This window comes from Manacus vitellinus, unplaced genomic scaffold (assembly GCF_001715985.3).
Source record: "Manacus vitellinus isolate BGI_N305 unplaced genomic scaffold, ASM171598v3 scaffold_38_pilon, whole genome shotgun sequence".
NCBI lineage: Eukaryota > Metazoa > Chordata > Aves > Passeriformes > Pipridae > Manacus > Manacus vitellinus.
In genome coordinates, this window is record NW_021940526.1 from 2,929,755 (window position 1) to 2,956,843 (window position 27,089).

General features: G+C 40.0%; 1 protein-coding gene across 5 annotated transcripts in view; it reads right to left on the minus strand.

The window, feature by feature from the left end:
- Positions 1-27,089, minus strand: part of PLCB4 (phospholipase C beta 4) — a 168,742-nt gene that overhangs the window by 42,584 nt on the left and 99,069 nt on the right. For 3 of the 5 annotated variants that reach the window (XM_029961663.1, XM_029961661.1, XM_018077577.2), the window contains 15 exons: positions 22,457-22,538; positions 21,292-21,392; positions 20,606-20,663; positions 16,137-16,245; positions 13,197-13,407; positions 12,492-12,585; positions 12,192-12,271; positions 11,667-11,751; positions 9,062-9,152; positions 7,840-7,932; positions 6,557-6,657; positions 4,869-4,904; positions 2,114-2,255; positions 1,402-1,486; positions 1,062-1,186 (listed from right to left, as the gene is read on the minus strand). In XM_029961663.1, the coding sequence (XP_029817523.1) occupies positions 1,062-1,186; positions 1,402-1,486; positions 2,114-2,255; positions 4,869-4,904; positions 6,557-6,657; positions 7,840-7,932; positions 9,062-9,152; positions 11,667-11,751; positions 12,192-12,271; positions 12,492-12,585; positions 13,197-13,407; positions 16,137-16,245; positions 20,606-20,663; positions 21,292-21,392; positions 22,457-22,538 (1,493 nt within the window). The remainder of the gene's footprint in view (positions 1-1,061; positions 1,187-1,401; positions 1,487-2,113; positions 2,256-4,868; positions 4,905-6,556; positions 6,658-7,839; positions 7,933-9,061; positions 9,153-11,666; positions 11,752-12,191; positions 12,272-12,491; positions 12,586-13,196; positions 13,408-16,136; positions 16,246-20,605; positions 20,664-21,291; positions 21,393-22,456; positions 22,539-27,089) is intronic. The other 2 variants (XM_029961664.1, XM_029961662.1) reach the window with 1 other exon arrangement.

Sequence of the window (27,089 nt, forward strand, 5' to 3'; positions counted from 1 at the left end):
CACTTATTACTTGCTTTACTGGGCAGCTGTAACTTATTTCCTCAATTATTCTTCAGCTTGACAGCACAACTGGATGGCAGAGGATGAATACAGGAAAGTTGTTCACTTCCAGTTATACAATTACTACTCTTATTTTGCAATATAAAGGGGTTGGGAATGACAGGCAACGGGCAGAGGCAGTGCTGGGAGCAGAGGGAGGTTTGCATTTATCTGTTCCAGCCTCTGTATTATGTGGAGTGCTCTAAAAGCAGTGTATTCCAGTAGAGCCTTCTCCTGCTTCCTCAGCTAGTGAAATCAGGGCACAGCTTTGCAGGACACAACTCAGGGTATGATCATTAGGAGTGTCTGCAGTAGCAAAGGCACTGTTCAGGGAGGGGGGAAGCAAGCACAGAAGCAATGCCACAGCTAGAAAAAGGAAATGGGAAAATTGGTCTGTTACAGGTATGATTGAACACATTCCTAGATACATCAAAAAACCAATCAAAACAACAAAAAGCCTACTCTCATAGTTATACTCACACCTTCACTGAACAGGAACAATACATCTCCTCTCAGTTTACCCTGTGGAGAGGCACTTACATTCCCCGGCATCGTTCTCTCAGCTGGGATCTCAGACCTCATTCTCTGATGATGAGCACATGACTCTTAATGCTTCACAATGACTAGTCTAGAAATGCATTTGTCACACAGTCATTACTTTTTACCATCTTAATCTGCACACTCCATCTTTGCTTTGCAGACATGCACCCAACTGTGCCAAAGCTGTGTTTTGTGAAAGCACTGATTTTTCCCGTAATTAATACTTTTTATTAATAAAAACCATTTCTGCGAGAAGTTGCAGTACTCTGTTATTTTTCCATAAAAGGGGGTTGAATTTTCCTTCTGTTTATGGCTTTTTTTATTGCTCCTTGTCTTACGCTTCCGTAATTCCACTCCACTGTGTTATTTAGCCATATGTCTGTTCCCTCAAAAAATGCCAGAAGCAAATCCATGGCATCTGTTTGAGAGTTACTGCCCAAGCCATTCTTTAGGATTGAGGTTCACTGGTCGTTGCTGCCTACCTGGGGTCTGATAGTTCAGTGAGACCATCTGGCAGCCAGCGTTCCAGAAAATTTGAGGCATGTAATTACTGGAATCCACTCGGCCTCCCTTTGGGTATATCCGACTCATTTGTCGTTTGTTATAACTGTGGAATTCATCAAGGAAAATGAAATAAAAACATCATAGAAATGTATAGCCATACCCTGGTGTCTCCAATATTTCCTGTATTAATCTTACTATTTCTCCTTCCATGAGCTGCTTTCTCTTTTCCTTTACAGGCATGGAACACTAAATCTAGAAAGGTACACTGGTTTATTTGCAGCATTGGTAGAGAAGTGGTGTGAGGAGGTGAAAGGATACTTCACAAACTCAATGGCATGAGTCTTCAAATACCCTAGTCCGACTGATTCGTTGAAAGAGGACATATTGTGATGAATATTACGTTCTGGGAAGGAAAAACAAGACATTTTAAAACACTTCTGTAATGACAAATCAAAATTCAAAATCATGCACTATACATAAAAGCAGGATATAGCAGATTCTGGTCTCTTTCCCCATTATCTGTTACTCATAGAATCAAATTATACTGATGAGAAATTTCACGGTTTTCTGACTTGCTTTTTTCTTTCGCTTCCTGGGAAATCAACAAAAGTTTCCTTTTTTGTTTAGGACAAAATTGTTATTCAGAGCCTGTGTTGTGTGGCTAGAAAAGGGAAAACAACATGATAAATGGCCTGGTGTGCAGTATCAGCTGAGTGCTGACCACTGTGACAATCATGCTCACCTTACTGCAGGGAAAGATGAACTGAAAAAAGCAGTTCAGTTGGAAAGGCCTATAGAATAGAATGAACCTCAACAGCTCCATATTCTCCCAGTAATTTAGTGACTCCGTGTGGATGACCAATGGAATAACATGCTAACTCCACATTCAAGGCAACAGATCTACAAACATACCGATGGTGGTCATTAAACTAGCAAATACGCCTGTATTCCTAAACTCAGGAAAATGTAGAGATTAAAAAACTACCTAGGATAAGCAAACACTTGTATTTCATTCAACCTTTTATGTTACCTTCTGCTACATCGAAACCTTGAAATTTTACAGGTTGAGCATAGTTGACCATTGTTGATAAATATGGATGTATATTGGTTGTGGCACCTACATATTTGTAAGATGCCATCCACGCTTGTTCATCTTCAACAGTTACTAAACCCTGAAAACACATCAAAAAGAACAATCACTATTTCTGTGTGCAAACCCTACCGTTGGAATTTTCTAATGTGGTACATAATTATACCCAAATCTGCAGAAAGTTAAAGAAAGGGTAAATTAATACAAGAAAAGTGGAAATTTAATGTCACAAATTAAGGCTTTTCTTACTGATATGTGCACCAAAGACTCTCAGTGTTACAGGACACATGCAAGAGGACTGATGACAGAAAAGCTCCTAAGCAGCAGGTAAGTATTACATGAAGTTAGTAGGATAACACTGGGATAAAAGATAAATATTACAACAGACTGAACAATGTTGGGAGAGAATGATCTATTTTTGCCAAATAAATTCCTAAAATTGTGATTTAATATACATTTGCTGATAGCACCTGTGGTGGTGTAATGCATACTTGGCGCTCAGCATCAGAACATAAATAGTTTTAACTACTAATCTTTACTAACAGGAGACCAAAATGTAGGGATCACAACCTTCACTGGACAAACAAATGTCACAAGACCAACAAGAGACACTGTACCAAGTTCACATTCCTATTCACTTCACCTAATAAAAATCTGAACCCATCATTCACATAAAGATGCACTTTGTTTATACCAGAACTTCAGAAGTTTTCTACAAGTATCTCATCTGCCAGAAACTCACAACAGGAAGCATTTCTCATTTGGATCTACCTGTCCAACATTTTCCTTTCTGTAAGCCAGTTTGAAACACATTCTTTTCACTGAAATTAAGGAAAAAAAGATCCCTGTCAATCTAAGCAAACTCCTACATACAGTTTTGGTTGTTCTCCTACCAGTGAACCAGTTACCAAAAAATCTAACCTGTTGCAGGCTGTCAGTGAACTTCTGCTAGAAAGTACTAAGTATAGTCAAAAATTCTTGCAGTACAGCTTTTTATTTTCAGACTGCAGCTCATGTTTGTCAGAAAGTTCTCCTTCCCTATTTTATCAGGAAATAGTCAATAAGAGGAAGCACTGCAAAGCCCTTTCTCATTAGAGCATAATGCAGTTCACAGAACCTACACTACTGTAACTTATTTACTCAGTGAGATGGGAGAGTCAAGGAAATGTAAAACCACTTGCCAGTGTTATGGGTCTGTGCCTCTACCAGTCACACAGTGCAGACACATTTCAAAGAATGAAAACCACGTGAAGTGGAACCATTTATGCCTCGATATGATTATAGCCATGAGGAACATCATTGTCTGAGTGCACAGAATAGCTGAGTTAGCAGAATGAGTCCAGGTACACATTGTTGTATGTGCATTTTAGACTGAATTAAACTTCCAGCAGCCCATGAAATCGAACTGACACCATATTTTAATGCTGATCACCAGGGCTCAATCCAACTGCTCTTCAGGAATGTGCAGACTGAGGGTTCACAGATCTGTTCCCCAAATATGCCAAAAGGTACATCCCTTTATTAGTAGAAAACAGGTATATTTTTTTATTACTAGGTTAATATTTATTAATAGAGTTTAGGTCAAATTCAGGCCAAAGGTTTTCAACGAAACTAGTCCTTTTCAGTGTCTTAATTTCTGAAAGGCAAATAACTCAGGAAGAAGTGACCACCCATCTTGTAAAAAACAGGGTTCTCCAATATGCCTCTTGTTGACTCAGAACCACTCAGAACCACTGACCATATTTGACTATCCTGATCCACTAACACCTACACCAGGGTTGATGAACTCCAGGGAAAAGGAAGTCAAAGGGATTATGATGCCTTAGTGCCCTGGCAATGGTATCACAGCTGTATGACTGCATTACTGACACACTAGCTCAATGTTCCAAGACAGTCTACTGGTCACAGATTTTATCTTACTTGCTTGCAGAGCCATAATTTTTAAAGTAAATGGGCTGTACTCTGCAGTGTTCACAACTTTAAAACTATGAATTAAGAAAGTGGTAAGGATAGAATGTTTCTTAAAATCTACAGAAACAAAGGAATGGTTACAACAGCACACGAACCTTTTAGGGGATAGAGAAAACAATGGGGGAAAGTTGATGTCCCTGTTATTTACACCTCACCACTCCTCAAGAAAAGAAGCAGAACCCACTCAGAAAACAACACAGACTGAAACAAAGTGTGGTTAGGAACAGGAGCAGCTTTAATGAGAGAAGAGAGGAGGAGGACAGCGGAAGGAGGTGGGAAGTGTCTTACAGAAGGGATTCCTGGGAGAAGATAAATGTAGAAGTCCCCAGGGAAAGCAAAAGGAAGAAAAAGAGAGAGGAAAACAAAGTGCAGTCAGGGTAAGGGTAGAGGAAAAAAAAAAGAGGCAGGGATGATACATCTCAACACTATTCAAAGAACTGGTTTCCCCATCCATGACATTTGAGACTGAGATCAGACACTTCTAAGCAGGCAAAAGTCATGCACTTCTGTCTGTTCCCAAATTTTCTGACAGCCCTAAGCCCAGTATAAAAGTATAGTCAAAGAAACCCTAGGGGACAAAAGGAGATAGAGTCACTTTCAAAAATACTGTGCAGGTGCAGTAAAACTGAGTGTAAAATTGTTAAACGACTAAGAATGCATGGTAAGTAATATGCATGTTATATAGAAAGCAATAAAATAAACTACATAACATCCTGTGTGTCACCTTTTTATTGTTTTCTTGCTCAGAATCTTCAACAGCCTAAGGAAAAAAAAATATATATACATTACCCAAAGAAAAAGCAATAGGAAACACTCACAGTAAGGAAAAAAATCCTCAAAAAGTTAATTAATTTAGCAAAAAGTATACCCTTTTCCACACCTTCCTGTGTGGCTCATCTGTCCCATAAACTTGCAAAAATTTGTAGTCTCTTTGAAACTTGGGTACACAAGAAACAAAATTCAACAGCTGGTTAACAATGGGAATAGGATGAAGGATGCCAGTCAGTTAAGCCCAAAACAGAGCCCTCATTAGATGCTGGGGACAGGAAGTTTCAGAGAAGAATGAAAGAATAACACCCCCAGACCACACAAAAGATCATCCAATCTGGATATGCAAACTGCCAGGCACTGTCTGTCTTCAATTACAAGCTACCACTACTGAGAAACTTCGACAGATAAATGTTGTCTTGGCAGTGGATGTAAATTCCTAAAGGATAAAGATCAAGTCACTGATCAGCAAAGAAGCAGAAAAGTTACTCAAGGACATGCTGAGGATGAGTGACTAATCTGGAAACAAAAAACTAATCCTCAAAACAACCACCAAAAATCCCCCAACCAAAACCCAAACCCCAAAACAGTCAGGTAGTTAAGGACCAGCTGACTTTGTAAGTGAAACTGCCCTAAAGCAAAGAAGTTAAATGATACTTCAGGGGAAGGATTCATAGAAGTCCTGAAGGAGCAAAGATGTTGACCTGAAGAGATAGGTAAAAGGTAGGTCTGATATCTCTGGTACTGCTGGAGACATGCTGCCAAGGGCAGTCTGTGCTAGGAAGGATTATCCATACCTCTATTTCTATCTGCAGCAAGATCCAAAGGTAGCAGGCAGGAGAGAAGAAGTGGCCAAAATACTTAAATGACAGAGGAGCATGATCTGACAAGGTACCTTAGCACTCACACGTGGGTTTTTTTTCTGTAGCAAGCAGCAATAACACCTCCAGTGCCAGAGCAGGCTTAGATTTCAATTCCAGTATTCTGCATCTAATTACCATCAAGTAATATTCAAGTTACTGAGCAGAGACTGATAAACTGTACTAAATCAGGTATAAGTGGAATAAAGGGAACTCTTCCCCTGCCTATCAGCTGACATAGCCCCACTGCCACACCACCCCACTGGGAAATGACTGTCCTACTTTGCCTTCATTGCTGGAGGTGGAAGGGAGAGTCTACCCTAAGGAACAATAAAAAATGACACAGGGAAACCCTGCAATGAAGACACAGAATGCAGTCCTGCAAAAACACCACTAAGAAAGGAATCTGATGTTCCACCTCTCAGCAGGGCTCTGCACCTGAGATGTGAAGCAAAATATCAGAGGCGGGAGCAGGAAACCTCTTGCTGCCTTTAATTCTTGTTGCCTTTAATTAGTATTTTTGATCAAATCCCCCACTTGTACACTGTTTCCCTACATTCTGATCCTGTTTCTTCAATGAATATTCTACCTGAACAAGCAAGGACTATTTTGGGCTAAAAAACTGTGTGTTCTCGTGAACCTAAAGGTTAAGGGCATCTGGTGAAGACCTCAGGTGTGAATCTTCTGACAACAAGTGCTGTGATGCTTCCACAAAACAGAGTGCCTTTTACAACTGCCTCCATGGGGAGTTTTTCTAAAAAATACAGATAAGAAGCAATCCCACCTTTTTGACACTGATGGCAACAGCTTCTTTTTGACTGTAATCATCGACAGTAAGGTCACTTCCAAATTTGTACTCGGGGTGAGCTTCTTCTTCCTGGTCAGCTGCACAGAAAAGAAAAATGATCAGTGGAGAAAAACCCCACAGCAACTGCTGGTTTTGTGCCAGACATGCAACAAATGACAGCTGAATACACAGGTTTAGTTTGGGCATTTTTTAAAAACAGGAATAAAATACAGCGTATTAGATTTCCAAGTGCTATTTAACTGTTTCCAAGTGTAGCAAATTACAGCTAAGGCCAAAGATCCTTAGAGCTTCGGCATGGTAAGAGAAATTTTATTTACTGGATTTTTGAAGTAAGCAGTAATTTGCTTAGAAAAAGTGTAAAAAGAAAAAGCCAACAGCCTTGAGCAAATAACAAGATATGATGATTGAGTTCTTTAAATATAGATAAAAGAAAATAGTAGTGTCCAGGCTTCTTGTGTGAGTTGTTACAGTCTCTTTGTGTGCCCCTACTCTAGGGAATCATTTTCATTTGCTTTTAAGGTGATTTTCCATTAGAATCTAGGGTACTCAAAGAAGATAAAAAAGCAAAGTAATAGAAAAAAATATATATCTAATATATGAGAGGACCAAGGGGTAGGCTAAAGCTGGGACATTCACTATGACATGGGTCAAAGTACCTTGGTTCAGACACTTGCAGGCAATGCATGATTTACTTCTTCTGAGGGTGGACATTTAAACAGACAAGGTGGATCATACCCTAAATATGTCTATTTTTCTGTGCTGGCCATAAATACATTCTATATCATTGGCTCAGGGCAAGACATTTACACTGAAGATATCTGAAGCTTGGCAAGAAAAATCCTATCCCTCAAAAGTATAATGCAATAATCCAACCTGACACAAGTATTAGACACAGTGCCAGAATCTGTTTCCAAAGCAAAGAGCACAGCTTTCCAGGCTCTCTTTCACACACACAAAGTGAAAATTTTACTTGGTTGGTGCTCCAACATGACTTCTAAAAAGTAAGAGGAAGTTAAAATTACCACTAGTACCACCAACTAAGCTCATGATCCTACCACAGAGCCAGGAGCAGCTGTGGTGCGTGCCTGGGATGAGACAGTAAGGTTGGAGGTATGTACAAATAGTCCTGCACTGAGCCCAGACTTACTGCTGCTGGCACAGACTGCAGGCATGTGGGTAAAGAGCATCCTAACTGCTCATGCCACCCTACTGATTTACCACAGGCAATGTTTGAGAGCCCTTCTCCATGAAATCCTCACCACTTTCTATTTCCTCTTCGTTATCATCCTCTAGGATATTAGGAGCAGCAGTTTCCCCAGCCTCCATCATCTTTTTCAGAGCATCAAGCTGTTCTGTTAATATGAGAAATAAAATTAAATTAGTCGTGGCATGAACAGTTTGTAGCACAAAGAAGTACAAGAGAACAATCATAAATGATTCTCCAATCCCGAGAGCTACTTTTGTTTAATGAGTTCTCTAAGTTTTCAGTTAGTAATAAAATTTTACGGAGTAAAGAGCATCCATAAACAAACACTGCTGTTAGATCTGAAGAGTGGTCAGTAAGGGCTGTATCCAAAGCTCACTTAAGTTAAGAAATGTTTCAAGGAATCACAGAATCAATTATGTTGGAAAAGACCTCTGAGACAGAGTCCAATCTATGACCAAACACCGCCATGGTAACAAGACCAGGGCACCAAGTGCCACGTCCAGTCCTTCCTTAAACACCTCCAGGGACAGTGAGTCCACCACCTCCCTGGGCAGTCCATTCCAGTGTCTAGTCACCCTTTCTGTGAAGAAATTCCTCTTAAATTTCCATAGACTTCAAAGATCTTTGGAGCAAGCATATTACTTCTTCAAAGAATAAACAGACAGCTGTCTCTTCGGGGCTTGATCCATGCAAATGGAGGCAAAATGCTTGGATTTTCATTGTATTCCCATGTGCATTTCAGTTAGACAGGATGAAATGTCAAACCACGTATGACTGAAGTCAGTGCAAGGTCTGCATGCTTATCTTTGAATGGAGGAGGACCAGGGTTTATCATTACAGCCATACTGGAAACTAATATAGCAGCATTATTATTGCTGAAAGAAGATAAATATCAGAACTGGCAACAACAGCAAGAAGAGCAATTTGAAATTCCATTTAATTTCATGCTTATCCTGGAAAAACACAGCAATGCAAACATGCCAGTGCAGGCAGAATTTACAAGAGATTCTATCTGTGCTATATTTTAGCTCCACCAGCAGCCTGATAAAAGTCCCAGGATTACATTCCCAGTCTATCTATGCCTTTGCTGCATGCTGATATTAAGGCTCAGACTCTGGCACTCGTATGAAACACAAGGGCAAACAAAATGTCATTTACATATAATTCATATTCTTCCAACACTAAAGTACAAGCAATTTGGAAACTTTAGTAACTAAGTCTTTTTGTAGCGAGTTGGACTTTTGTTTATTTAATATTTGACAAGTTTTACTTACTTTTTTCTACTTCGGGTTTCAGCCTTTTATTCTTTATGAGAATCTTTCTTTTGAGGTCATTAGGAGATGGTAAGGCTTTACCTGGATCAAGCTGTAAAACAATTTAAAGAAAAGGCTTAATAACAGCTATTTGGCTCCTCTGTATCGCTATTTGGGATTTTGACTTTAGGACAGAAATAGTAAGGGGCAGTGAACAAGCAGTGCCACCTCAGGCACAACCCCAGGATCTAGTGTGACTGTATGGTCTCCTCTGCTTCTTCCCTATCCCATGGGAAAGCTGTGCTCAGGTAAATGTTGCTGGTCTCCAGCCTGTGCCACTCTCAGCTTCACTGGTCAAAACATTTTCCCCTCTCTCCAGCTTAGCAGGGGCATGGATGTGACCTGCAACTCCTCATCAGAGCACTTCCTACTTTCCCTCCCTCCCTTGGTTCACACACAGTCACAGTTTAGCCTGTTATCATTTGATCTCCAAGTAAGTCACCTTTTACCATCCCTTCAGGATGTAATAATGCAAGTGAGGGAGCCCACACACACAGAGTGGAAAAGGACTGCCACTGGTGAATGGAAAACTACCCAGTCCTTAGCCAGGTAACAAGGACTAGTTTTGCCAGTATGGTCACAGGGTCACATCTTTGTGAAAGGTAAGGGGCAAGTTTCACATACAGAAATACTACTAAAAGGTTTGTTCCAGGTTGGGAAAGAAGAAAATACATTATTGAGAAAAGAGAAAAAGTACAAAATCCTCTAATTTAAGCCCTCTCACAACACTGAGGTTAAGAAACAGTGATTTCTGTATAGTAATTAGCAACCTCTCCACCTCAGGCTTGCTAAGAATACTATGCAAGGCGTTGCTTGTATAATGGACTGGGGTTTTCAGTGAACCATAAATGATACAGGAGTAGAAGGTATTTCCAGGACGAGTAAAAAGTCTTAGAAGAATTATTTAGATATTTTTATCTTCAAATCCAAATCTGAGCTACACAGAAGCAGCATTCTAGATGAAGAAACAAAAGAGCAAACCACCACAGCTTGAAACCAAATAAAAGTAGCAGAGGTGACAAATAACAACCCAGCAAAAAACCCAAAATCAACCCAGTTCCAGGAGAATGGGTGCAAACCTCCTTGCAGGAGGGTAATGATTCTCCACACCCACCAGGCAAGCTCAGGCATGGGAGTTTCAGTATGTTGGATGAAGAGAAAACACATTTGTTCTCGAGAGCGCTGGGGCTGTAATTCCACTAGATGTCAGTGCCGCAGAGCTCATTTATCCCTGGGCTTCCAGGATGCCAGTCTGCATCCCCAAGCAAGGGCACAGTTGGATACCCACTTGGACAAATATTTGCTTTTACTTAAAACCAAATCTGCTTCAACCAGTGCAGTGTCTCTCTTAAGCCTGCCCTCCTCAGTCAACCAGCCGAGGTTACCAGAGCCCAAGCACTCCTAAAGCGCATGTTCCAGGCTCCTCCTGCCACCTCTGCAATGTCTGCTTTGTGAGCAGCTGGGCACTGAATTCAGCCAAGAGGAGGAAAGGACACAAAATGCAGAAGGCTCAGCAGTGCTACAGAGCACAGGCAGCTGAGGCTAAATACTGGGCCCTGAGGCAGAAGCGTAGCAGCCTTTGGCCAGCTCTGTTTTAGGCTTCCATGGTTGCTGCTGGAAGCTGCTGTTTGTGAGGAACACGGCAATGTGCTGCGTACACTGCAGTGGAACGCTGCAGATTTAGTTCTCTGGGATGCACTTTTTCAGGGCAACAACCTGATATTCACCAAGCCTTGTGTGCTGCTACCCCTGCAACGTGCAAGGGAAGCCATGAAAAGCACAGCTCTAGCAGTGCTAATGCCAGGAGCCCCCTTTGCTGGGGTCACACGGACAGGAGCTGAAAGGTAAGGCAGAGTGCTCTTTGCTGTGGCACTAAGGAGCATCTGCAGGTTTGGGGTGACTGCTGGCACATAGCAAGCTCGCTGTAAGGAGAGTAAGGAAGGTCTGGAGGAGGAGTTGCAAGCTCTGGATAACAAGCTATTAAAGTCTCAAATGTTGTGTTTGTGAAGGAGTGTCTGTTATTATCTCCTGCCATGCAGGAGAGTGAAGTGCATGCAGATTACAGTGCACTTGACAGTGCAAATGAGACTGCAGGAAACTCCTGGTGCTTAATTAAATTCTTAAGGCAGTAGTGGGGGCCACCTAGACTGTAGGACTTGATCTGGAGCATGAAACATGCAATGTGCAGCTGAAGGAAGAGCTTTCTTCAGCCGAGACCATGCAACTTATAATGAATTGGTTTTCATCAGTGACTGGCAGTTTCCGAGTTATGTATGACCTGCAGATACAATGTGTGTGGTGTATTTTATGTAGGTGCTGATATTACGTCCCACATCAAGGGGATGGGTTTCCCCAGGCTGCTCGCCAGAGCCCTGTACAGAAGAGATTAAACAAATCAGACAAAGACAAGTTGGTACCAAACAGCATAGACATCCAAAATCACTAGTCGTTTTTGAAAGCACAGGACTGGTAGTGAACAGCACTACAGGTGATATGATCTCAGTTTGTCATCCCTTTTAAATACAACCAATATAAAAAACCACCAGACTGGTAGAATATAACATACTGGATGTGTTTCTAGAGGTTGCTTCAACAGGAGATCTCCAAAAAGATCTTCACAGTATTTTGACATCTTGTACTGTTGGTATTTGCTGGAAAAGAGTGTGCTGGTTAATTTTTAAATATTAAAAAAAAATCACTATTACTTGGCACAATAGAATAATACTAAGTAATGCAGACATCCCAAATTATATACTGCCCACTTTGTCTCCACTGAGAAGTATTACTTTACTGTATAATTATGCTGTCAATAAAAGTCTATTATCTGACAAAGATGAATTTAAAGACCAAAAAAGTAGAATAACTCAATCTCACACAGCTAATGGAACATCCAAACATATTTCACAGCTTTATCACCGATAAAAATATTGCCATTATTAAGCTATATGAAGATAGTATATTAGCAAGTGACATTCAGTATGCCTGCAATAGCCTACAGAGTTTTCAAGTACACTCAAATTACAGTATTTTAAATTATATCACCTCTCTCAGACATTGTACCATTTAAAAATTAAAAATGGGCACTACATACCTGCAGTGATTTTCAAATGAAAGAATGACAGGGTACTCTGATGTAACAAACGCTGTTTCCTTAATGGCTTGAATTACATCCTAAAAAATGAAATAACAGGATTCAAATCAGAAGAGGGGCGTGTGATGCAGGTCAGAAATGAGCCCTAAGATCTGGGGACAAGAACTGTGCCTGTGTAATCTGTCAGTCTGTCACATGGGAGCAGCACCTCATTGCTGAGGAGGGGAGGGTGCCCTGCAAGGATTCTTGTCCGTGGGTTCTTCTGGGGCTCACTGCCAGGTCTAGAGGTCAGGTACTTGCCTTGAAAAGAATGTCTGTACACATTGCTTTTCCATGTGTAATTATTGGTTCCTGGTCTTCACCTTTGCCATCCCAACAGTCCAGCTCCACACACCTAGAAATCCAAGAAAAATGATGTCAGCTTCCTTAGTGTTTCATTCCAGGTGAGCTACTCAGGATAGATCCTAAATAATGATGGTCAGAGCAGTAAGTTACAAACCAGTTCTAGGCATTACACAATCCTTTCTAAGTTGCACACATGTAATTTCAGACTCCTTATATGAGTCTGGATATTCTACCTTACAGCACCTGTGGGTCAATGTATTTACATCTGGACAATAATGTCTTCAGCACTAGAACACTCTTCTGATTCTCAGGCTAGTATGTCAAGAAATTATGCAGGATATCATAAACTGATTCTCATTTAAAAATAAACTTCTTAATTATAAAGCAGAAAGCCCTCTGAAATTCTTCAGTTGTCATTTTAATATCTAACTTCTATTTCCTTTCTCACAAACACTCTCCTTGTATCAATTTCTACATTGCACTGCTTTTCAAGGTTTTTCATGAGAAAAATAAGAGTCTTAAATAAATATGTGTGTTTTCATTTACCACACTAACATATTTATACACTCAATTATACAACATATCATCACCAAGGTATATTATGTAGGTCTAAAGTATCAGATTCACAAATATTAAAGGCTGTTATCTCCTGCTTCCAACCTGCATCCAGCCAAAAGCACTTGTCTGTACATCTCCACTGAAGACTTGCCACCAAACTGCCTGCCTGTTAAATAGGTATTGTGAGAGGAACTGATGAAATAATGAGCCAAAGGATGGTCCATCTCTTGATATAATTCCAAACGGTCTAAGAAAACCGGGGCATTTTCATCTGACATCAAGTATCTGCAAAACCCGTCGCTGGATATGACACCTAGAAGGAAGAAGAAGGCATGGTAAATTATTCCCAGATATTCAGAGTGGATAGGAATCAAACTGTCCCACAGAGCAGGAATCCTAGCACAAAAACTGTGTTTACACAGGTTTCTGCAATCAGACAGAAGCTCTCCCCTTCCACCACTCCAAGCTCACCCTGGTACAAAATGTGCCACTATGTTCCCAGAAAACAGAAGAAAAAATCAGGTGCTCACCAGCTCAAAACCTGAGGTCCAGCACTCACCATTAGCAGACCTAAGGCACCAAGAGGATGTGAAGAAAGCAAACGAGTAGTGACATCTCCTCAGAGAACTCCCAGCAATTTTGGTCTGGGACTTTCTAAATCAGAAATCCTGAGCTTGCACATACCAGCCTTCTACGGCACTTTCCTCCCCTCCTTCACGGTTAGTCCTGCCCTGACCGTGCTACACCACTGTTAATCAGCTTGTAGCATGTGCAGAGACTGTTCTCCACTGACAAAAACGTGTGGATGTGCACCTGAAAATGTCTGCACAGGTTCATTTGCAAAACATCACGAAAATCTAAGATACCTTCAAGGTTACTGTTGGAAATACAAGTTTATACCTTCATAAATGAAAAGCAATCCATTTCTACAACCAACATGGCACACCTAGTAATACAGAGGACAGAACCCGTAACACCTTTCTCTTATTTCTCTGCTGTTCTATGCTTCAATAAAGTATAAAAAAATGTAAGGTAAGGGATAATTTTTAATGAAGCCAAATAATCAGTACAGCAGTATCAGTTTTGAAGTGGTCAAGAGTCTGAAAAACGATCTGGGGTAGGGAAGAAGGGATTACTCACAAAGAGCTGCTGCAGAGAATGGTTATCTGGCACTACTTTGGAGACTGCTTTCCCTGAAATCATTTATGAACACTCAGCTATTGTCAAGGGACAGGCTGCAGCAGTCCTATTTTATTTTCTTTAAGACTACTTTTCTCTTATACAGAGAAATGGAGTGATCCAAGTTTTCATTCTACTCCTAACTTCCTGAAAAAATCCTCTACTGGAGCTTACATTTTCTGTGCTTGGAGTCAGCCAGAGGTGAACTGTCCTGGGATGTCTTATTCAAATCCTCCCAGCTGATTCTGAGTATGGAAAAAGGAGGGGGGGGGGGAAAGGGGGGCAAAAGGGAATTTCAACCCGAAGAATGGTTTTATTTTGTTGTCACCAAGAACTTAAAAGCAGCAGCACAGCAAATCTTAGATGGTACATATTTCTAGTGGATCATCTTGTGGAAAAATGTCACATCTGGACAGTTGTTCCAGACAAACTATAGCTGAGACTTCAGCAACTTAACAGAGCTCTGTTGTGTTCTGGGATAAAATCTGCATCAGTGAATATGATCCCTGGAGGAACACTGTGAGAGGACACTGCTGCTGTTCTCTTGCTACTCTCCATAACCCTACCCCTGCAGGAGGTTTACCACATTTATTAAAAACCTGTTGGAAAGAAAAATCAAAGAATGAAGCTAAACAAATAGCCAAGATTGAATTATTTTCTTTTCTAGTTTCAGATTAATTTCCATCCTCATAAAATATGTTTTTGCATCTTCCATCCTGAACAGGTGGCAGCTGTGTTTCCTCATTGTGGAAAATGTGTAAAATACACTGGCACCAATAAGAATCAAAGATGAGTGTCCTTAAAAATTATAAATAAAAAAGGATAAAGCTGACTAATATCAAGTAATTAATACTTGGAGCATTCTACTTCATGTAGAGAGGAAGAGAAACAAGCTTGTGAGTGGAAAATCCCCATAACATTCATAAATGTTCTCTAGACAAGAGAAATATCTCCTCTGTCCCAGGTGATTCCTGCAAAGTCCATCTTTTCAGTGTCTCTTCCCCTAAAAGTTTAGTTAAAAGGACTGAAGGACTATAAGGAGTGGGGAAAGCTACGAATCCAGCTGCAGAGGCATTCCTTAAGTTTATAGGCCTGTGCCAAGATCTGTGACTATGAAGCAACATGAAGGCACACAAGGAACCCAACAGGGCTCAGTGCTGAGCCAGGCTTAACTGAGGCAGGTTTAGACATTGCCTCCTGTTCTCTGCTTTGCACACCCTGCAGCAGCAGTGGAAGCACGAGTGGATGGCTAAAAGCTTCTCCAGTGCTACCTTGATATATTCCCCTAACTGTCTGGTGACAGAGGAATCCTGTTAGGATGCCTACGGGCTTTGCAAAGCTGCACTCTCCTCTCTGCTTGCTACAACGACAGCAACTTCCAGCAAAAAGGGCAGGGAGGACAGATGGGGAAAGCAACATTTCTAATTTCTGCAGCTGATCCCAGCACAGCTGCTTCAGCAAAATGGGTAAGAACTGGGAACTAAGTTCAGCCACTGACACCTCCAACACTCCCAGCAGTCAGGACACGAGCAGTCCAAGAACGGCTTGCAGACACTTCCTGAAATCTTGCTCGGAGAGAACATTTTTAAACTCACCCACATAAAACACCCTGTTTTAAGCCAGGCTGCTGCCCTCAAGCACTATAGACGTTACTTTATAAGAAGGTAGATGCACATCCAAGAAAAAAAAGCACTGATTTTGAGGGGGAGATATTTTTCCTGATCTAGTTCACTGGGTACCACACAAGTGCTTTGCCCCCAGACCACAAAGACTGTAAAGCTCCCTTTTAAAAGCCTGGATGCTTCAGAACAAATTCCCCAAATGCCTAAACCCAGTGAATACTGAATTCCCTTCTCCATTTACCTTTTCTCTTCAAGTCTTCGTCTGGCTCGTATGTCTCAATTATCTGCATTGCTCTTTTTGTGTCATAAAAGGGAAATAAAATTTCATTGAGCCGAGGATCTCGTTGGTGCTAAGGTTAGAAAACAACAGAATTCAGCAAAATAATATAGTGCATGGCTATCATCCAAGAGCATTTCATTACTGCAGATGAGAAAGAAAGAAGTGGATATTTAAAAAGAAAAAAAACAAAGCAGCCCTAAAACTTACAGACTGTTTTAACAGTAATTTCAGCTTTAGGTAGAAGATGAAGCTTATCTTTCATAAGAAACCTGGGCAGTTTAATCACAAAAATATTTCAAAAAAACCCACTCCAGTGCCATCATATAACTGGTCTTACTCTTGCTTGTTCATCAAAATAATGACTGCACGTGGCACACGTGCAAATGAAATGCTGAAAAATAAATAGCTAAATCTCCCTTCTTTGTAAATTCTCTCTCTAATCTTTTTTGTAGGACTTGTAAACTGACAGACTTGACTGATGGCACTGTAATCACCTCTGCAAAAATGCATGTCTTACACATTATCTACAGCTAAAGCAAAAAGTAAAAGTAAAATAAAGCTATATTTTAAATGAAGAATTTTAAATCTCAGTTTAGAAATAAGTACTGATCATTACTTGTGAATTGTGGAAACATCGTGTTTTTAACTATTCAAAAACCAGCACAGGTTCTTAGAAGAAATATGCAAAAAAATTTCACAGTATCATCTCTTCAATTCGCAGTAATTTAAAATATTAGGATTTAATAATATATGTAACATTTAGATACAATTTAGCAGTGATTTCTAATAGGCTAATAAAACTCAGAGGTTTTATGTTTTCCCTCAGAAGTGTGCTATGTAACTTCACTTTTTCTCCATGCTGGATTAGAGCTGCACACTGTGCGCCTGATTCTCCATTAAAAGAAAATCAAAACCAGAATTGAAGGGAGTAGTGGCATGTAAGCAGATGAAATAAAACAAAGAAATAAGTATGACTGTGAAAACACTCTTTTACCCCAGCAGGTGCACAGTTTTCAAGATTTAGTTTAAGCAGAATTCAGAAACGTAACAGGTCGCCCCCATATTGGATCAATAATTTGGAGTGGGCAGGATGGTACTGATATGGCTCACACAGCACTACCAGCATTTGCTGTAATTCCTTATGTGTAAATTTTTTGATTTATTTTTCATGAGGAAAAAGAATATCCAATCAAAAATAAGCACTTTGTCTCTTTTCTTGCAACACTGGTGCTTCGTTAACTCCAAGAAATTACAACCAATGCCAATTCAATCATGCACTTAAGGAGGGATCTCTCAAGTACTGCTACTGGCAGTCTGCAGCATCTAAAACACAGCAGGTTCATTCAGTACAGATCAGTGTTGGGATAACTAAGGAAAACTCAGATGAAATATGATATGGGAGCAGAGGGATGCAGGACATAACCGGCTAAGCAGCACACAACAGCAACACAACACTGGCATGCAACAGTTCGGTCTACTTGTGACAAGTGACAAGCTTTATACCGTTATAAGAAATAACAGGGAAGGTTCTTAAGAAAAATGCTCTTCCCCACCCTCTTTCTTCTACAGTTAGTCATAAAAAACCAGAAGAAATTAAATGGGATAAAGCAAAAAATCTCCATTCGAGAAAGAGTCTCAGAGTTATCAGAAGGAGCTAAGAGCAAAATAGTCTTCTAGTAGCCATGACCATGGCTCATTATCAATTTTCCACTTGAACAAGAGCCATATCTTTATGTTCACTTAGCTTAAAAAATAAAGTAAAATTGACAAGTGATAAAGATTTACTTAAAAAAAAAACCCCAAAGTAAGAATGTTTGCTAGTATCCCTTGAGGAAACATTCTGTACCTCTGGGTTTGGTGGCACAGCATATTTGTAACCAAAGTTAAAAGCATGAAGGTTTATCTAGAAAGACAACATGCCCCAGGACTAACTGTGTGTGTCCAACAGTGTTGTATTTGATTGTTCTAGTTACCACACTGGGCAGGACACCCTTACACTACACATTCTTTAACCATATGAGGGTGAACTGACTAAAAAGCAAGAATTCCTGTATGGTTCTGCAAAGAGAGAAAGATCCTCCCCAGCCTGGCCTCCAGCCTCCCTTTGGAGTGGGTACAGACTGAGACACAAAGCAGTTAATAATGTGCTGAAACCAATTTTGCCCCTTGAATTTGCCCTGTGCAGTGGTGAGAAGGGAGTCCTTTTGTGGAGATGAAAAACAGGGAGACAGAAAGAGTAAATGGGAAGGAGGGAGGAAGAGCAAGTCAGTGGAAGACAGAGAGAGGAAGAGCAAGGAAGTGGGAAAGAGGGGATAGGAAAGGATCTCCCCACACCTTCCTCCCAGAAGAAAGGATTAGTCCTGGTCAGAATACTGAATTTCTATTTTGGCTGTTACTTGCCTTATTATTATTTTATTGTTGTAAAAGAACGTCAGGAACAAATCTCAATAGTAGTCAATTTCAGTTACTTTTCTACTACCTTTTATTTTTTCAAAATTTAACTTTAAAAGTAGAAGACCCAGACATAATACTCAGTGCCTGCCAATAATTAAATTTCTAAAAACTTCCCAGAAGCTTTAATACTGACACACAATTAAATCAGCTGTCAGACAACAGAATTTAGAAGACAAATAGAGACAGGAGTTTGGAAAAACTCCAGGAAAGCCACTCACTCTCCTCTCATATCCAGTAACATATCCTCATGCTCCCTTAAAAACCCATAACACTTGGAGCTTCTGCAGCATGCCTTAGAGGTTGTTTCAGAATAATTTAAGTTAAAGAGTCTCATGAAGAATTTCTCTGCCAAGTAACTCCCCTCTCCTATGCAATGATAATAATCTTTTTATATTTTCCAGCATTAAACACCACTGCTAATTGCAGTGTTGGCCAGCTGTCAAGGGGACAGAAACAATCACTTCAGGAGGGAGGTTGTGGGTCATTTCGTGCCTTTCAAATCATGACTGAAAGTTTAAACTCTATCTGGAGACCAAAAGACCTCCAGCACAGAGCAAAGGCATTGGTTTCAGCCATCAGAATGAATGTCCTACTCTGTAAAAAACATTTGGCTGATTTTTCCCAGCTCTGGTCGCCAACTAAAGGGCCAACCACAAGATTTCCAAAGGCAAAACATATCGTGTCAATAGGCAGTCAGCAAGATGCCTCTTTCTCTAATACTTACTATAAAATAAGGCTTCTAATTCCATAAAAAGAACTGTTCAAACCACACAAAACTTAGAGCACAACTCAGTTTTAACTTCTTAATCAGTTACTGGAGACAAAAGAATGTCTCAGAGTAATAAGATTAGGCATGAGCTCAAATTTGCTAATAAATATGAACTAAAGGCCCAAGTGTGTAACCATTAGTGCTGAAGCTGTTTATCTTCTCACTGTCTTTTCTTTTGAATACTCCTTCTACAAGTAATTCAAGTTTAGTGCTAGTGAAGAGTAAGGCACACATTCCCTATGAAAAATAAAATTATCTTCTAAATGTGATATATGGGGAACCCACTGCTTGAATCATCACATGGTAGTATCCAATATATAAATATATACAAAATTGATTTGTAACTAGTAAAACAATGTTAGATTGAGAGATTTTTTGGTAAAGCACCCAAAAACATCACGTAGTGAGGTCAGCAGCTTTCCATGTTCCAGATGACAAGAAGCTACTGGTACAAAACCAAGTAGAATGTGCCTATTTTCCATGTGTGTGTTCTTGTCGAAGCCACACAGTGAGTTTATCTCTGCAATTCTGAATGAGTCAGCCTTCTATAACTTATGTGCTTTAGGAATAGAAAAAAAAACCAACCCCACTCTGTTTATTGAACTACTTCACACGCTCACGATGCTTTTAAGAAATACTAAATACTTCTGCCAAAAAGTGTATTCTGGAAATACAGCAATAAAAATATTTCCTCTTATTCTGCACACATAGCATTTTAAAAATCATATACAAACTCTTAAAATATCCTCTTAGCTCTTAGATTTGTACCAGATTGAAATACTACTGTTGAGAAGAATCAAACCACTGTTTATAAAAAGCCCACTTCAGTTTTTCTTTAATGAGAAAGACAGCAGATATATTTAGCTGGGGCCTACAGGTAAAAATAATTGCTTGTAATAAAACACTGGGTGTATTTTAGTTGAAACTGCATCGAACGTTTAACAGCATAAAATGTATAAAACATACATAACACACAACATGACACACCAGCAAGTAATCAACAGATGCAAACTGCAAAGCCAACATGTAGAAAGCAGGACAACACACAAGGTTGGAGCTGATTTTTGCACCTGGATGTTACCAAAATGGAAAGATCAGCGGATCAAAAGCACAGCAAATAATGGCAGGATTCATGCAATGGAAAGATTGGAAGAAGCAAGCCACTGCAGACAGACTTGTATGGTAGTTAATGTATGAAAAAGCTTACTTCATTTAGAAAGCTCACTAATTGGTCTACCGTTAAATAATCAGTTTTGTCTCCATTGCTGAAAAGAAATTTATTAGAGAATGTAAGTTTTTATACACGATGCTACAGTAGGTATGATTTACATGTTGACATTGTTGATACTTTTAAAACCACCTACTTTTCTACTTGAAGTAGCTCTATAATCTCAAACTGAACAGTCACATAAAACATACTAACAGTCCAAGCTTGGCACAGTATAACTCCCATAACATATATATTCCTATAACTTAACAAACATTACTTCATAAAACAACATGTAAGTCCTCCAGTTGAGAATAAATTGAGTGAGAAAACTTTTTAAACTTCAAATTTCTTATTTAATTTAATTAGTTCACATACTGTGTTAATCACCTAAAGGAGCAAGTTAAAAATTACAGTAGTTAGTAAAGCCAATGCAAAAAAAAAAAGTTCCAGGTGCTTCCTCTAACTCATGTAAAAGTTGCTCTGAAATACAGAGTGAACTTTTACATTAACAGTCTGAGAGGGAGGGAAGGGGAAAAACATAGACTTGAGCTTGTCTTAAAGTACTGTTGATGCTACTAGAATTCAAGGTTAGGTAAATTTTACAGTGTTCTGTCACTATTAGATATGGACTAAAAATACAGCAAAATGTCTTTAAAGCAAGATTAAATTAAATTTGAACTTACATCTTCTTAAAGAGGTCTTCTATGTCAGTTCGGGGACAAATCTTTTGGGTGAGCTCATAAAATTTCTCGTAAGTAAATGCTGCAGGCTCGATTTCATCATTCTGCAACAAAATGTAAAGGTACCTTTATCCAGAAAAGAGAGCTTATCTGCTCTTTTCCCAAGAGAATATCTCATATCAGAAAAAGCAACCGAGAACTGGTTTAATCTCTTTACCTGGTATAGATTTACCCAGTTTCTTCTGTACTTTCTGAAAGCAGTTCTTAATTCATCTTTATCATAAATCTGTTTGATGTGCTTGTATTCTAACCTCACAGTAACATTAATTCTACATAAGCACAGGGATGGAAAACAGTCTATTTTATTTCTGAGGAGTAAAAAAAAAAAAACCCAAAACATTCAAAATATTGTACAAATTTCAGGATACTTATATTGAAGCCAAAGAACATTGAGAAGAAGTCCCAGGTTTGGTGCAATGGTTTTAAAAAGCTGGGCAGTTCTCATACAGGGGGAATGAAATGCATGGATAACATATTCAGTGTCATGTCCTCCTCTGGACAAGATAAGAACTGTAGGAGTGAGGAAAAATCTCATCTCGGGTGCCAGGGATTCATGTCGTTCTACACCCCATCTCCCTGGCTGGAGATTGCAGCCTCACCAGGTGGTTGCTGCAGTCAGGCCAAGAAGGGCTGGAGTCTCCAACATGAAAGAAGAGAGACTGGGGAGGGTGTAAAGCCAAAAAAACTATCTGCAACCATCACCAGCCATCACCCCTTGGAGCTGGCAGGGGCTCCTGCTGTGAGCGGGGCAGAGCCAGAGAGCAGGTCTCCAAAGGACAGGAGCAAAGAGCAGCAGGAGTCCAAAAAAAATCAACAAAAAAGACATTACATGCATATTTTGTGCTCATATACTTTGTATAAATGAACAAAAGATAATCTGTAACAGAAAATAAGAGAAGCCTCATCTAAGAGGTTTAAGGATCACTGTGTCATACAGATTTTAACTACATTTTGGCTTTAGTAAACAACCTACAGTGATTATTAAGTTATTCATGAACAACAAGCATGTTTTATTTTGTGATGCAAATGACTTAGATTACAGCTACAAACGTGACTGAGCCATCAGTTTATTAGTATACAAAAACAGTTATTCAAAACCGCTAAATACCTTTCCGCTGGGAAGACCTAATTCCTTAAGTGCCTGAAAGATGACTTTTTCCGTTTTACCTGATGCAAAGGTTCTGGTAATGCTAAAATAAAAAACAGTGGAGAGAAAAAAAAATAAAAGAGAAATGTTAGTCACTTTTTAAACAATCAGTTCTCCCTCTCTTGCTTTTACTGCCAACATTTTGCTCTGGTTTCAGCTGATGAACATAAGTATCTTCCAAGCACTCGTGCAGTTGAAGAAGTGCTCTAAGCTTCACAGAGCAGCCCTGCTCTGCCTGCAAGCCAGCCATTAGAAAATACATCAAAATAATGAACTGCAAAAAGAACAAAAGAGGGTTTTTTTCCAATATGCTGGGACACAGGGCCATGCAAAGCATTTCTGTTTGCTCTTTTAAACTGTGTGCCTAGGTAAATGACTGTGTTTAAACAGCAGCACATTCTACAAGTTAAGGGGACTCTTGTCTCCAGCCACTCCTGGTTGTGGTGACCAAGCACTGACCTGTGCCTTCCAGGTCACACATAAGATCGGTGTGGACTGTTCCCAATGGCAGCTTCCTTCCTCTGCCCTTTTCAAGGAGTGGTTGGTGTCAAATCCCATTCCAGCTGCAGTGCCCACTCCTCCCTCTGGAAGCTCCCTCACCTTGCAGCCATTGAGAATATCCTGTTCTAGTCATACTCCACACAAATCCTCTGGGCAGATCTCAGCTGCCACTGAAATCTTTCCACCAAACTGATTACCATCCTACTCCTTCCTGAAAGCAGAGGTGATTTCACCACGTATCCAACTGACAGACCAGTTTCTCTTGGAATGTCATAAATCCCCCAGAGTGTAGCTGTTTGGTGTGACTAATGTGGAAGCCTTTGGCCTATTTCTGTTTCCATTTGAGATGAGTTTGAATAACCTCTGACTTTGGAAACGTAGATCCAAACTTGACAGCTCTCCTGGCTTCTGTTTAGGGTCTAAGCTACAACGACATGTCCCACAACCCCTTGATTTTAGTGTCTCAGCCTGGAGAGAAAAACTCCATTCTGTCTCCAAAATCTATTTGTAATGCTAATAAAAACTGTACATTGGGAAAGACTCCCTGGCTGCTGATAAGAATATGTTGCTCTTTATCATCAAGCGAGACAAACATTTGCTGAGACTTTTAGTTAATCTCATGCATAAGAAATAATTTCACATGGAGAGAGGTGGGAAAGAAACTGTTGCTGTTATTTGTTGCCATAGCAATTCACAGTTGTTTCACCCTCCAAAACACTCTAAACTGCCTATGTAAATATTTTCATACCAAAAAAAAAAAAAAATTAGGACCAGGAAGTGAAAGATCTAATTGATAAAATAATGTTTTAACAAATCTTAGCCATTTTTTTTTCTTACTGGGTTCTTACAACGGTTAGATCTCTATGTGCCTATTTAGGCATCTAAGTTTGTTATTTGATTTTCCAAAGCTGATAAGTACCAAGATATTTTCACTAAAATGTAGACAGAGTTTAACTCTAGGTACTTGTTTTTCAAAAAAAATCTCAGGCATCTATTTTTCTGCTAATTCTAAAACAGAGTAATGTCAGCTCTACAATTTACAACCTATTTCCAGCCCTATAAAAAAATTCTATGTCTGCTCTAATGAATCCAGCTCCAGTAATAAATGTCCTGTAAAGCATGTAATATTGGTGTAAGTAATTAATCAGAAGCTGTGTGCCAAGATTCCATGGCTGCAGGGAACTTATTTTTGATGCCAAACTACTTTTTTATTTCATAAAAGATGACAGCAAACATAGCAATAATTTGCAATGAGAGCAGCAGTGTAGAAAAGATTGCATGAATCAAAAAAGATTGTAAAAATACAGCGTGATGCTTTCATTTTGCTAAGGCTGTAGGAAATAAAACTGCTTTGCCCTCTATCAGAAGAGACTTAATCTGAGCAGATTCATCTTGTTGTACATCTACAGGTGTTTACTCCTCATGTCCTACAGGGCTTTGGGTAACATGTCAATGTACTTCCTCATAAATATTTAAAATACTTCCCAAATCTGGAACTGAGGAGTACAAACGTATTGTGCTTGTTGATGGATTAAATGACTTGGTTTCTTCAGACCTTCGTGACTTTCCAACCATTACTTCAAAAATCAAGCCAACACAAACTGTTGAAATCAATCTTCTTCCGTGGCTCCAACTTTTTTATCAGCTTGGCTTGAACTGGAAGGACCCCTGCCTACAATGTAGGAGAAATTCTCTATCTTTGATTTCCAACCAACATGGAAGTACTGAAACAGATCCCTTCCAGGTACTCTGGAGTAATCAACAGGAAACATACTCACAAAAAAAACTCTACTTGCAAATTAACTTAACTAAACTGCTGTAAAACAGATTTAAGCCTCATTTGTCATAGTTTAGCTTTGTCTTCTTTTTTTTTTTTTGTATATATATTTTCACAGTTAGAAGCTGTATTTGCTTAAATCCTTTTAAACGTGGTTATACAAAGGGATAAGCATAAATTGAGCAGAGCTAATTTCTAAACAGGCCCTTGCTGAGCAGGTGCAACTTGCACATGTAGAAAATCCATTTTCTGCCAAGAGAAAGCTGCAGAAACCAAGTGGATTTTTTTTTTAACAAACGTTGACCTTTTTAGTCATCACTTACAGTAGCATTAAAACCTGAAAATACAAAATATCTTACAAATGCCCTAGATGTAATTCTAGACTCAGACTGCTAAAACTTATTGAAGCCCAAAAGGCAAAACTGCTACTCTCCTAAGGTTTTCACACTGCTAACCGCCAGAATTTCTTCTCTCTCAGATGCAGCAGCTTGCTAGCAACAGTTATATGCCCCAGAGTACATTAAAAAATCCAAAATAATTGAGAAAAATCTTTGTGACTTTGCAACTTCCAACTGTCCCAATGAGGAGTCATGAACATTTACGCCATTCACCACCAAGAGGCCCTGGGATTTTCACCTTCCCGAGGCTCATCGTTCCCTATGGCCACGTGCTGGTTGCAAAAATATGTTTTAAACTTAAGAAATGCAAGGAGCTCTGATTCTGCAAGTGAGATTTTTTTTCCCCTCGGCGTTTTACTGCAGTTCTGTGTAAAAATAACTACAGGTGGATATTGTGATACATTCCTACAGCAGAACAGAGCTGCTGGGTATTCTGTTTCTGAGAGAGAAACCTTCCTTCCCCTCTGTGTCCCTAGAGCTACAGCAACTGCTACAGGAATCCCTGAGCATCAGCAGGAGGTGGAGGTTGAGGAAACAGGGCTGTCTAGACAACACTGGAATTAAAAACAGGTAAAAGGGAAGGGTCAGTTGGAAGGGAAGCATCAGTGGTTTAGAGCAGCTACTGAGAGGGAGGTTTAGGTAAACTTGGTGCCCCTTGCACAGCAGAGCCATTCAGCTCTCATTTCCCAGCACTTCCCAGCTTGCCTTCCTCTTACACATCCCTCTCCTCACCCATCCAGCTCTCCTTCTGTTCCCTTTTTTATCTCTCCATGCTCCTTTTCCGCACTAAGTGTTTGTGGGATGAAGTGGGAAGCAGCGAATTCCCCCACATTCCATGTTGCCCAGTGCTGGGACACCTGGGTGTCTGTGTCCCACTTCATTGCTGGATCAGGCCCATCTCCTGGCTCTCCCATGATTCACCCTCTTTTCCTGCAGAGCGGACTGATTTTTCCCTCCTTCACTCACACTCCTCACTGACACCTCTCCCAGTCCTTTCAGTGGGCAATACAGGGCTTCCTGGATGAGCCCCAAAACATTCCCACCTTTTACCCACACCAACATAATGTGTTCCTTGGAGCCTCCAGATTTAAAGGAGATTCAGCTTCATGGAAGGGCAGATCCCTTACAAAACTACAAGCAAACTACTTTCGCAATAAATTAAGCTGCTAGAGGCCGATTTATGTCGGCCTGGAAACACTGCAAATTTGAATTTAAAGATTTAATACACTGGAACCAGTGGACTGGTCCATCTTCAGCACCAGGCAGACTTCTCTGCATACATAAATCAGGGTGCTGTAGCACAATGGAGGGAATTTATGCCTCACTAAATGTGATGTAAAATATTTAAAGGCTGAAACAGTTTCAGACAAGCTAGCAAACCATAAATTCATGCCGAGGAATAGAGCTCTGTGTTCAAACACAGGCATAAAGCTCCAAAGTCTTGAAAATTAATTTGTCCCTGTAGCATTGTTCCCTCGTCGTTGCCCTCCAGTTGATATTCCTCATGGGACATGTGCACAGAAGGTGCTTTATGGCAGCTGAGTTTGGAAGATTAATACATTGAAGCAGCCTTAGCACCTTCAAGGTGTCACCTGAGTCATGAGGCTACAGAAACCTGGAAAGCACTTGGCAGGCCCATTGCCTTTCTGCATATTCTATGGATGCAAAATCCTCTTTTTCTCCCTTGATAAAAACCCTGTCATGTGAAGTTTATCTTACAAAGGCCTCTTTTCATGCTCCCTTCTGTGAGTTTCTACTTATGAGAAAACAGCATGCCCCAAAAATGTGGTTTTCATGTGCTACATAAAGAGAAAAGCAGCTCAGTGTATCAGCAAGAATTAATTTCTAGAGCAGGAGGGGGGAGAACTGCTGCCTGGCCAGAGAGGACTGAAAATCAGTAATCTGTAATAGTTAATAG